We start from the raw sequence: 13,357 nt of genomic DNA, 5'->3' as shown, positions 1-13,357 counted from the left end.
ATGGCATCCTTCCGTGTCTGTCGCACCTCGAAGAGGAGAGAGCTCAGCTGGGATTTAAGCTGACCGCACCTGTTGTGACAGTCATCATCAACCTGGATGTGACAATAAGAGGGTGGCAGCTACTTTATATCTATATAAACTTAATTGGATTAAGATTGTTTAATCATAGATTACAGAATATGTTTCATCCATCAGTAAGAACTATATTTTTACGAGTATAATCAGGAGTATGGTAAGATAATTGCCTGCTGTGGTGGAGTACGACATGTCAAATTCAGAACAAGATTTAACTAAAGTAATGACCAATGGTCAGGAAGCTCCGGGGGAAAGATCCTGACCATAAACAAATAGCCATAAACAAATTCACGAATAAGGAAAACTTCTCATCATCCCTCAATTTGCATATCTGCAGTGTTACTTATTCATCAAGGTGGCAAAAGCACACTGATTTATCAATGCGCCTCGTAGCTCAGTTGATGCAGGTGATCGCCTGGCCCTTGAAACAGAAAGGTTTTGATTTGGACCGAGGTTTTGCATGTTCACATAGACTCATCAAGCTCTTCACCGGCTTTGGATATACAGAAAAGCGACGATGTGATAAAATGTTGAGGGTTATTACAATTCATCCTGAGGGGAACGTGAACGTCAGTAGCAAATTTCATAGCAATCCATCCGGTGGAACGTTGAAGTCACTGAAAATCATTAAATGTTAACCTCATGGCTGCGCTCGAGGAAAAGTCAGGGGATCACCAAAGTCATGTACAAAATGTACTGGCAATCCATCCAGCTGATGATATTTCTCAGGTTACACTAAAACTTTGACCTGCTGCAGTCATACAATCACCGCAGTCCAATGACTGTGGCGATTGTATGACTGTACAATTTTTTTTGTGATCTGTACAAAATGTCATGCCTAGCCATTCAATGGTTGCCAAGGCATCACAAAAAAACAAAAACTGCAAACTGCAAACCTACTGGACAGAAAAAAAAGCCAGTGGGATTCATCCTCTGAGGAGCATGAATGTACGTGCAAACGTTCAGGGCAATCTACGCAGCAGATGTAGAGATATTTCAGTCTGAGCCACAGTGGTGGACCGACAGAACAACCGACCGACTGACCGACTGACTGACTGAGGAACACTCTTTAGTATTTACTAAAGTACTTTATTAAGATAAAGCAGAATGTTTAAAAGAGCAGAGACGTTCTGTGTGATTACATATTCGTGGGATTTGAGATAAATCAACACAAGAGAGATATTTCTGACTTGCCACTTCCCAGCCTCAGAGACTGTCATTACTCATGAGTTATATGTGGAGGACTGTCCTCCGCTCCTTTGGGTCTGTTTGGTGTACGTGAACAGCGACTCGTACTACTACACACATACCTTCAAAAGTCTATCCAGTGCATTTCAACCTGTCCTGACCTTCCTGCCCGCTGGTGGGGATGTGATGGACCCAAACAAACCAAGGATGTAAATCACAACAGGTGATGGAAAACACCCAGGCTGCCCCGATTTGCATGTGTGTGTAGACGCTCCAAGTAGAGGAATTTGTTTTTCAAAAAAGGAACCGCCAGGAAGGATATTTAATGGGGAGTATCTTCTCTGAGCGCTCGCTGTAGAGCGTCCGTGTTTTTGAACTCAAAAATTCATCCTGAGCAGTCAGTGTTGGCATCCAAGCACACGAGGGACTTCACACAGCCCTGAAATGACTCTTTATTGTAAAGAACACCAAATTGTTTTCATTCTAACATCTATAATGAAATTTGCTGAGTTTCACCAGTGATAAAGCAATTCATTTAGTGCCGAGTTGCAATAATTTCACCGCACACAGGGTGGCACTCTAGTCATCTCCAGGCCTCCCTTATCTCTATTTTACACTTGTTTTAAGTGTCCACCTCTCTCTGTAATTGAATGATGACCAGGGGTTTGACCTTTCCCCTGCAGGGTTGGGGTTGGTGAAGGGTACAAATGTAAAAAAATACCAACTGTTTAAATTAGCCTTCAAACCTCTGGAAGTAAATCAGTAAGAATGCCTTTCATTTATTTAGAACGTGTCTCATGTCTCTCTCTCTCTCTCTCTCTCTCGACTAGTGAAAGCAGTGAGCAGCAGGGATCCTGAAGAGACATTTCTTTTCTTTCTTTCTTACACGTCTCACCCTTTCAGCAGCACATTTCTTCCAATTTCTGATGGCCCTTAAATAATATATGAAGCCGGATTAACCATAGAACAACTCTAGGCCAAGCATCTACTCGACCTCAGTGAAAAGACTCAAGACTCTTGTTTTGTTTTCAGCACGCTTTATCAGTCCAATGCAGACGACGCACTAGTTTTCGTCACAGAATTGGTTTGAAGGATAATTACCCTTCAGCCTGCAAAGATGCTTAAGAGAAACCTGGTTTCTATTCATTGAAAAACTTTTAGCATCGAGGGAAACCGTCCATCAGGCCTTCAAGTGTTTCTCGTTCTCCCACATAAACACTTAACGCTTTATTTTGAAGGACGGTGTTTAGAATCACGGAAGGAACAGAGTTTCACCTCGAGTCTTTCATAAACTGACTGTGGCCCTTTGCTCGCAGTTGCACTGATATTTTATTTAGGTCGGTCAATATCTTTGCCGGCCAAGAGCATCAAGTGCAAACAGAATTGTAAGGGGAACATTTCACAACTCAATATCTGAGACTGGGAGTCAGCAAATCTGTTACTAAATTTGGCTCTCTTAGAGTTAGATAAAAGCTTCTGAGATGGGACAAAATTGTTCTTAAAAATGGGAACCTGTGGTTATAAAGGTTCGCCAGAAAAAACGATCTGAGATCAATGGTTTATTTGTTGGTTTTTTTCCACTTCAAAAAAGCCCCTGGGAGCAAAACCACTGACAGATTATGGCAAAGATTGAAGGATTCTTTTTAAAAGAAACCAACTTGTTTGAGCAAACCTTATGACAAACCTTTTTGTTTTAAACTTCTCTTCGAACTGGCATTCATCTTGTTTTACGAGCCTCATATCTCCGGGCAAAACTGCTTCATACTCTTTTGTTTCCCTTCAGCGTCCCTACAATACATCTTTACCTTGTGGATGGTTTCAGAGGCTTTTAGCACAGACTGAGTCACACATTTAAATACCAATGGGAAAGAAACAAGAAATCTGCCAGCAGAATTCCGAGCGGGCAACTAATCTTAAAATGTGATGAATTTGGCAGGCCAGCTGAGCTCCTACCTTTGTTAACACACCGTCACGTTTCCCCCTCTCTTCTCTGACTATCCGTGTGAGAGGACAGCAGGAACTGCATGCCGCCGTCTACATTGGGTGCTTAATTAATCTGGACTGTGAGGGAGTCAACGTCGTTCTATTTCTGTATTTTTGGGCTGAGATGGACTTCTCTCTGAAGGCTATTAGACACCCTGACATCTGTGGTAATGAGATAAACCAGCTCGGTGTGTGTGTGTGTATGTGTGTGTGTGTGTGTGTGTGTGTGTGTGTGTGTGTGTGTGTATGTGTGTGTGTGTACACAGCTTGAATCTGTGCACATGTATGTGTACACACTCAAGAGTTCGGGGGTGAGTGGGATCACTGACAGTTTCTAATTAATATATATATTTGTCTTTGTAAGAAGTATAGCGTGTGCATACATATAAAGTAACATGAATAATTATCTGCTCGAGGGGTTTGGCGTTGATAAGGTCTATTCATTTTTCAGCAATGTGGGATAGGGACACATTATCCCAATTTACCACTAGTGTAATGCGCAAACATTATGTCTCCATTTGTCACATTTAGATGTGACCATTCATCCACTAATTAATGACACTAAAGGCCTCATTAAAACAGCTTCTTAAGTGTTTATTTGAGTTTAGTATGTACATTTTACAACAGCAAGGGCAACACATATGAGCATAGCAATACATAAATTATGTTAGATGACAGCAAACTGAAAAACAGCAATTATAATTATTACAATGTCATATTAGTATTCAAATAAGATATATGCATTTTCGGTGTGTGTGTGTGAAAATGGGATACATTTGAATTCAGAAACAGAAATGAGAGATATAGATATCCCTTATTAAAAAAGTTCCTGTGCTTTGCAGTCACCGTGGCTGCAGGCTTTCTCTGCGAGTTAGCCTGGAGGGGGTTGGGCAATTATGAGCCCATTTTAATGAGATACGGTCAAATTAGCTCGTATGCCATATCGACTGGTCGTATAAGGTGCTATTGCTTGACTGAAAGACAAAACAATTTGAAGTGTAATGAGTCTGAAGTCAGGAGAGTGGCCTCAGTGTGGCTGCCTGTACGGCTGGATGGATACTGTCAGTAGCATGGAGGCACTTTAGCTGAGGTTCTGTCCCTAAACCTTCCCATTGACATTTGAATTTTTTTGCAAGATTTGAGGAAATCTTAAAACCCTCAATAACGGTTCGATCCACAAGCAGCGCAGTGCCTCAGAGAAGGAGATTAGATTGTTCCGCATGTGCAAAGTGAATACTCTCGCATGACCACAGAGAATACTCTGATTGGCCGGAGGGTCTCCATTGTGTTCAGATATCCACACTGCTCTGACGTAGTGGCCTCATAACATTTCGAAACGTAACTCTTTTGGCCGAAAAGGCAAAATGATGTCAGCTGTTATCCAGCTGTGTAGTATAGTACTTAAAGTTTGATACCTTGGGAAATACGTTCATACACCGTCTGGCCAAGGCTAGAAGAAGAAGATGACGAGAAGATGCATCTGTGTGGTAGGAGAGCTTCTCAATTTACACTCTGCATGAAAGCAAACAAGCGTATTCCCCAAAATCTAGAACAATTTCTTTAAATTGTTAATCATTGGCAAGCTGCCATGGTATTATGGAAGTGGCTATAAAAAAATAACACACTGCAGAAAGCAAACCTGTGGATTATAAGCCTCCCGAACCACACATTGCATTTCAACAGCTGTGCCGCTGATCACGGATTACCTCCTATACAACCGTCTGAGCGAGAGCCCGCGACGTTGGCCTACCACTACCAGGCCGAGGGTTCAGTCGTGGCCTCGCCCCTGTCGTTGAACACACAGGAGCGTGACCGTCTGCGAAACATGGTGGCCCCCGGGCCTTTCCTCCTGGTGAGACGCAGATACATGTCAGAGACGAGGAACCTGGGGTAGGAGTCTTTTTTCATCAGGCTGTAGACTTTCATCTGGGCTGCTTCGAAGCAGCTCTTCGTGGGCTGTGCCATGACCTTCTGAATGGCTGTCTTGGTGTTGTAGTCAATGTTGATCTGAGTTAAAAAAAAAAGAAAATGGAACATTAATGAAAAACCATGCAGATTAATGACGTGGCATATGAAATCTATACTAAAGGAAGGCCATTTTTAACGATGCACACTTATGTCTAGGTCTGAATGCCTGATCTAGGGTTTTGTGCCAGGATTTGAATAAACTTTATAACAACACAATAACAGAACGCGGGCTAAATAAAGGCATAGACTGCATATAAGAAGCTGACGTAGTCCTCGAGACTTCACCCATTGCTTTGTGGACTGTGGTTTTGTTGAGTTCAACATTTTGGCCATCCATATTGGATTTTGGCCATCCCCATCTTGATTTTTATTTTTTTTTTGCAACCAGTGAAGTGAAGTGACCATATTTGGACTGGACCCCCTAGTGGCCAGTAGAGAGAACACAAGTTTAAGGCACTTTTCAGAACCGGGGGTTGCGGCCTGGGGTTAGGGTTAGGGTTAGGGTTAGGGTTGGGGTTAGGGTTAGGGGTTAGGGGTTAGGGTTAGGGGTTAGGGGTTAGGGTTAGGGTTAGGGGTTAGGGGTTAGGGTTAGGGTTAGGGTTCGGTGAGAAAACATCGAATGGTGACAAGAAAAAAAAGGGGGGAAAGCCCCCAAGGTTCAATGTGGAACAGTGGAGAAAATAAACATCTGCATGTTATACACACATAGGATCAAATATGAAGTATTATATTTCATTCATTGGCAACTGTCAAGATGCTTTTAAATACTTGTTCTCTTAAGAAATCAGTTCTCCCGCTTAGGAGACACTCATCTACTTGACATTCTTGGGATTTGATCGCTTTTTTTTTTCTAATCATGTGAGCCAAAGCTAAATGTTGCGTTATTAATGACCCTGCTCTTTTTTTGGGTGGTAGATAAGACTGAGGCTTGATAAGGACAGATTCACTGATTGGTTGGCATTGAGCTAATTTGAGTTTAAAGCTCACACAGGCAATCACTGACACACACCAGCTCCCCGGATATCGTCACAGATGAATGTTAATTATCTGGTGCCTGCTTTTTGTGAATGAGTTGTTTGTTTAGAAACGCTGGTTAGGACAATGGTAGTTATTGGCTGTGAATTGTCTATAATTAAACTGGGAGTTTTTCTTTAAAAGACTAACAGCAGTGAAGCGTCTTAACACAGCAATACAAATAATCACCTCTGACACAGCTCTCAAAAATATTCACGCGTATCAAACTGCAACTCTCCCACCATCAACATTGAACATACAGTTACATCTTCTCTGCAAATCACTGGAGCGGGTGCACACTTTCATATTAGCGCTGCATGTTCCATTTTTACACAGACACTCATCTTAGACGGAAAGTGTGTGGGTTATGCTCTCTCCACTTCTGCAGAGGAATGTCAAAAAAACCTCAAAACCAGACACCAAACTCTTAACGGTCAGATCTGCTGCAGGAAAGCGTATCAGATGGAGGGGGTCGCATAGTCCTTGCAAGGCAATGGAAACCTTTTAATCTGCAACTGTCTCGCACCGAAATAACCCGACCTGGTTTGAAGCGGCTCATGCGCCATATGCGTGACCTCTGCGGGCTGCTGCTCCTAACCATTGTTCATAAAAGGTCAACGCGCTGCAGGCTCATGACTCTGCAGTGCTTAAGAATTTCGCCCACTCTTCCTTTCACACAATGACATAATATTTCAAACCTCCAACAGTTGTTTGAGCTTTTGCTTCAGCTCCACTGTATAGCCTTGTATTATGCAGCATTACATCTGTAATGCAATGCATGATAAATAAACATGCCACGCCGTACCTCTTTAGGGGCCTCTGAATCGATATAAATTGTATATATGTATTTGGCTTTGGACAGCAGCTTCGTGTCTGAATCAATGGTCTTGTATTCTTCACAGGCCAACCAGAACTCAATGTTTTCCTCACTGAACTCTGTCCTGAGGAACTGAGAGAAGCTTTCCACCCCATCTGATGAAAAGAAACAGAGACAAAGACACACTGTTTGGTTACTATAGTGACACGATAGAAAGATGAACTGCTGCTGAAAACAGAATCACTATCTGAGCCTGTTGGGTAAACAAAGTTCACATTCGATTGTGGCAGGATGTATCAAGGAGACATAGACTCTCCATAACTTCTCCTTAATGGCAATTAATTAAATTAATTAATAACTTAAATGTACTTATTACAGTATTATTGTCTTCATAATACAGCACTGATTATACAAACATGACCAAATGAGCACATACAGTGGTTCACACTGTTTCAAAGTGGCACTGAAGTGCAACTTTTGTGCTTATGAGGAAGTTGCACAGTTTCTGTATTACAATCTCTGCTAAAGACATTAAAAGATGTAGTGAAACTCTCACTGCTCTCTTCATTAACTATGTATTGCCTCTAGCACTTCTAAAAAAAAAAACTAAAAAAAAAAACTTTACAAATCAAATGGAGCAAATTGTTTGACAGCAAAAGAAACGGTTTTGGATGGCGATTCGCCTCAACGTTCTTGAGAAGTTTTGGGCATTAATCTGACCTGAGTGCTTCAGCAATTCTTCAAAGGAGTCGCTCCACTGCAAAGCTGCTTCTGGTGAGATGCTGCAATAATAAATAAAATAAAAAAAGAACATTTAGAGTTAAGGTCAGCTCTTCCCCTAACGATGCTGTAAGAAATGTTTTGGATTCTCGTGACACGTTTGGTTTCCATGAGTGTGCAATGAGTCACGGTGAGTGCTGCAAACCGAAGTCAGAAATGAAGAACACTTGTCAAACACAACTTTGCACGTCTATATGAAATGAATCGATTTTTTTGCCTTACTCGGTGGGTGTCATATTTGTCTTTTTACTGGGACTGACGTTTTCATGAGAGCCTGACTTGGTGAGAAAAAGGCTTAGTCGGCTCTTCCTCTCCTTGTCTTTCTGTCTGCCAACAGAGAGGAAAAATACATCAAGTTCCACAAAACTGTCTGTACGTGCAACTGGGGCATTGTTCACCAAATCAGCAACTTATAAGAGAATTACGCCTCATGGACACATTTCTAAAGTAGCTTACAAGACAAGCCATAAATTACACAACATCTTTGTGGAACAAAACAAATTGCAAGACAGAAAGGCAGCAGAGACAGCTTTTAAAAAAACTAAACAGCCTACATGATGTCGGCTGAAGTGGCTTTCAAATGAACTCTGTAGAAACATCACATCGCTGTTGTACACAATTTCATAACAAGTAAGTAAAATAAGACTTTCATACAGAAAGAAGCTGTTGCTTAATGTCTTCTCATGATAAAGATGGCACTCTTCACTCATTTCTGAGAATGAACAGCAACATTTACTAAAGCACACTTTCAAATGACACACAGTAAACATTTGAAAACAACTGAGTTTCACACACCAACCTGCTACTATCGTCCTTCATCTTTGGCGGCTGCAAGTCTTCTGGACCAAGCATTTTGAAATACGCTTCCTCCTTTGGGGCCATATAGTTGAATTGAGGAAATAGAAAAAGAAGTGCCTCCATGCTGGTTTGTCTGTATCTGGTGTGCGAACCGGCAGGCCACAAATAGCTTTTTTGAATTTTTTTTTTTTAACCCATCACTCGATGAACCACCTCGCCTTTTATAAACCACGCTCGTTTCACATTTTGATTTCCCATACCTTCTCGCTCTACTTCCTGTAATGGTGCAACCACTTATTGCGAACAGCTCCATCAGTGATACAGAAAACCCCCCTGGGTTCAACATCCTGTCAACTGTTTACTTAGAAAAGTGAAAAAGACAGCTGGCTGTGCTCATTCATGATTTTGTTTTTTGTTTGTTTGTTTGTTTTCGCTTGAGGTTATATCTCACAATTGTACGATGGCAAATTGTACTGAAGCAATTATCACCTAATAACCCAGGTAACATAAAACCAACTTGTGTTGTCAGACTTTTTGGAGATTCTGTTTATTCTCTCTTGTTGTTGCTGTTGATGAATGCATCCTTTAAGAGTGAGATCTTGGGCATTATAAGAGATTATTACTCGTATTTTACGATTCCAATTGCACCACCAGCAAGGACAGACACCGCAGAGACGGAAAGAATGGAGCGTAATGAATAATAAAATGTGGCTGCACATAGTCTTGGCCCAGCTCTTTCCTGAACATCCGAGCCTTAATGGAGAAAGACAAACTCATTGTGACACGGTGGAAAGCAACAGGGAATAGGTGTGTTCTCGGGCAGATGGAGACAAATGTGATGTCTGTGTTAGAGAGAGGCTGAAACTGTCTTTAAAGATAACATGTCAGACGGCCTTGACAATGTTTCTTTAGTTCTGACAACAAATGAATAAAGTGCAAGAAACAAAACGGCAGGTCTACCGCAGTGAACCATGTCATAGTTTATCTCAATTAAGTCCCACTCAACTCGAGGAAGCGTGTTTTACATCTCGTTACATCACATGTTTGACTGTGCAGAAAGATGTGCAGAGTTTAACACCAGGAGGCTGTTTTCTCCATGCTCGCCTTCAATCTGAGTGTAATGTGTTCTTATGGGTTACACAAATGTAATGCGGAAACTCGAAGCCTCCGGTGCACTTTCAAGATCATGATACCATAAATCAGTATTTTATTGTTGTATTTGGTGTAATTGCGGACTGAAACATCCATCTAGAGCTAAAGATCACATACGATTGTGGGAGAAACATGTAGTTGTGTCTTGAAATATATATATATGTGTAACATCATATCCATCATTTGAAATGTATTCATGTATGTTCACATTCATACTGTGATATTGGCCTGTATCATTGGCATAGGTTCACATCACTGAGGCAGGGTATTTGTGCTCTTTTGGTCGCCTCAACCTTTTAACCTACGCAAAAAGCAAAGTTCAATCTGTAAAGCAACTACTTCACAACTGTGGGCAGAGGAAACAGGATGCTCTGTCAGAGGGTGAAAGAATGGCCAAGGGACTAGGAACAGGGAGTCTAGGTTTCATTGTACGAAAATATGCGCAATTCAGCAAAATATATAGATATGCATGAACCAAACTCATCAATGGGAGGATTTGTTTGCAGACCAAACATCTATGCCATCTACACTGAAGTATATTTTGTCGTAAAACAAAACGTGAAAATCTCTTAATCTTGCAGACCTTATTCCTGCCATCTAACCAAACCAATGCAAAAATGCTTCCTAATTTTTGAGTTCTAGGACTCATTAATGTAGCACTCTATATGGGGTTTCGTCACCTTCTTAGCATGTTAGAGTCCAAGCGATACCTAGTCGTCACCATCTCACAAAGACTAAAAAGAAGTCTGAAAAGTGAAGCCAATGTGGAAGTGCCTTCAACCTGGATTCTTTCAAATGACCAACAGGGGGCGACTCCTCTGGCTGCAAAAAGAAGTCAGACATAGAAGAAAATGACTCTACTTCTCACTTGATTTATTACCTTAGTTAACATTGGAAACATGAATTTACTGTCTCAATCGCTAGTTTCCAGTCTTCTTCAATACAGCATGTGTTTTTTTTTTTGCGTTCACAACGTTAAGTTCCACTTCCACTTTACAAACAGCTGATCGTGTCCTGTAGGTGTTTTAAAGGTGCAATATTACAACACAACATTCACCGTAGTGGGGATTGAGAACATGTTGATCACTGCGGTCGCCTAAAAATGTCTTGTTCAGTGTTCGGTTGCACTTGGCTCCACCCTTTAGTGTTACTTCTGGTCCCAAAAAAACCCAAGATGGCGATGGCCAAATTGCCAAACTCGAGGCGTCAAAAAACCGTAGTCCAAAAACCAACGGATGGCATCATGGTGACTGTGTCCACTTCGCTCATGGTGGCGCAAACTCCAATTCATAAACTAGGTAGAAAAGAGAAATAGAAAATTGTGGAAAGAATTGGGATCCTGGTTGAGCTTTCGCACACTCACAGCGCTAGCAGCTAGCAGCTAGCTACAGCTAGCAACCTAGCAAGTGAGAATTCTCTCACACGTTATTACAGCCGTGTAACTGCAGGTTGAATCAAAGCCTTTCTCCATCCAGACATTCAAAATAACACCCATTGATTAAAAGAGGCACATTCTGTACTGCAAAGGCATGTGTACAGATGCAACCCAGTGAGCCGATAAAACTGAAACTGCAGTATCCTTTTCCCTTCAGGTAAACAGAGGACTGCTGAATCACTGAAACCAAATTAAATAGCAGTCATTAGCTTCGCTGTATGTATTTGCCTCTTGTCAACATACCAGATGAGAAAACCAACAAAATCAATACACACAGAGCCAAAGAGGTTCTCCCGCCAGCAGCTGGGACAAAAGATTAGGATAGTGTCGTTTTATCATTTTGAAATAATATTCCCATTTACGGTTTTAATTATTTAACTACCAACACCGAGTCTTGTGTTCGGTTCTCCGTGCAATGTGATTACACATTGTTAGCAAAGACGGAAGGAAAAACAGAGACTGGGCTTCTGCATTTATTGCCAGAGAAAAAGGTTTGTCTAAAAGCAATTTAGCTCAGGGATAAACAGTTTGTCTGAAGTGTCACTGAGCTAAGCATTAAATATTGTACAAACACAACCATTACGCTAATAGGAAATCACATACAGTATATTAACTGAGAACGTGCGCCCAGCATTGCAGACTGTCCTTATTCTGTTCCTGTATTACGGCATCACTAAACACCATTGTACATCTGTAGGTAGCGATAATGTACAAATCTATCTTTATGAGTGTGTTTTGGACGTCACTCGGTGAAAGGGGAAGTGATGGAGTTGAAACTGCTGACACGGGTGAAGGGGGAAGGAGGAGTGTTGTTACTTCCTGTCTGAAAACATCTGTTCACAAAGGTCTAGTCTGCCTGGCATGTCTGCACATTCAGAAAACACATTGAACTCACGCAGAAATTATTACAATTACAATTGAAAACGTAATAGACTCCACTGAACCAGCAAGATACTCACAAAAACACACGCAACACAACACAAACCTTCAACAAACATAGAAAGGTTAACGTTTGAAAATCAAAGTTAAGGCTTGAAATTTCTTCAAAATGTGTCGTTTGCAATATTCCATTTGTGTTCGTGCATTCAAAGGGAAAGTAAACAATATGCCTCAGTGGGATTGCTTTCATCTAAAATTGGGACACTGCATGTGTGATCAAGAGAGAGGCATGTGGGTGCTGAGCGGAGAGGCTGGGCATCGATAAGGCCTTGAACCTTCCCGAGAGAGAACAATATGTCAAACTAGGAAGGACAAATGAAGAACTTCTTCTATTTCTGTTCATCATTTACCACATTAGACATTCTGTTTAAGGACATCGGTTTTTGTGCTTCTATCCCATTTTCAATGTCAAAAACGGTGTTATCCACTCATTCATTCGTTGCGTGATTAAAAAAAAGTTTTATCTGAGCAAATGGAGCTTGGAAATGAAAATTCACTATTCACTCACGCGCGCTTTTAGATTGTTTTTTCCGCAATTATGGGCAGACGTGCGGTGCCGTGGACCAAACAGGCTGGGTGCGTTGAGCCATTGTGAACGCGTCAAAAATGGTATTATGTTCAGGTGTTAGGATGAACATGATCTAGGGAGGGGTGTGGTTTAGGGACTGCAACCCGCTATACCAGGAACTATTTTCACATTGGACAATTCTGCACCGCATGATTTATGTCTAGCGTCAATGTTCAGTGGCAAATAACAGTGTGCTCTTAGACGGGCGTCTGACTTTCAAGAAGGCGACCAGTTTGGGCCATCACAGAACCGAATCCTCTCAGTGCGTTCCTATTCAGCGTGCCAGAAAGGTATTCTGTATGTCCCAATACATAACAAAAGGCAGTTTGCCAAAAATGGGACGTCCTACTAACATTTTAAGCTACTTGTAATACACTTGAATATTTATATTTCATGCTTCTACTCCACTGCATTTTGGAGAAAATAGAAATTAACTAATGAATTATGTTGTCTAACTACCCAGCAGTACATAACGTATTATATATGGCTCTGAAAATGGGCTTTTCTGCATAACCAATACTTTTACTTTTGTTGCTTTCATTACATTTTGATGCTAACACCTATGTACTTTTGATTGAGTGTGGTTTTGAATGCAGGGCTTCTACTTGTAACAGTAGTATTTAGACACTGTACTATGGCT

At 41.3% G+C, this 13,357-nt stretch overlaps 1 protein-coding gene across 2 annotated transcripts; it reads right to left on the bottom strand.

Annotated features, from left to right (window-relative positions):
- Positions 1-3,819: 3,819 nt before the first annotated feature.
- Positions 3,820-8,958, bottom strand: rgs18 (regulator of G protein signaling 18). 2 transcript variants are annotated; one of them, XM_068738124.1, is made up of 5 exons: positions 8,625-8,956; positions 8,048-8,152; positions 7,766-7,827; positions 7,034-7,200; positions 3,820-5,253 (listed from the first exon to the last, which is right to left on the bottom strand). In XM_068738124.1, the coding sequence occupies exons 1-5, from the start codon at positions 8,744-8,746 to the stop codon at positions 4,999-5,001; spliced, it is 711 nt and encodes a 236-aa protein (XP_068594225.1). In that variant the 5' UTR covers positions 8,747-8,956; the 3' UTR covers positions 3,820-4,998. The 2 variants fall into 2 exon arrangements, with proteins under 2 accessions (XP_068594225.1, XP_068594226.1); XM_068738125.1 differs by lacking the exon at positions 8,048-8,152 and having other exon boundaries at positions 8,625-8,958.
- Between the last annotated feature and the right edge of the window lie 4,399 nt (positions 8,959-13,357).

The sequence above is a fragment of the Cebidichthys violaceus genome, unplaced genomic scaffold (assembly GCF_023349555.1).
Source record: "Cebidichthys violaceus isolate CVI_PGR_0920_01 unplaced genomic scaffold, fCebVio1.0.p SCAF_8, whole genome shotgun sequence".
NCBI classification, from domain to species: domain Eukaryota; kingdom Metazoa; phylum Chordata; class Actinopteri; order Perciformes; family Stichaeidae; genus Cebidichthys; species Cebidichthys violaceus.
Note: the sequence above shows the minus strand (reverse complement) of the source record. Positions and strands in the feature narration are given on the sequence as shown.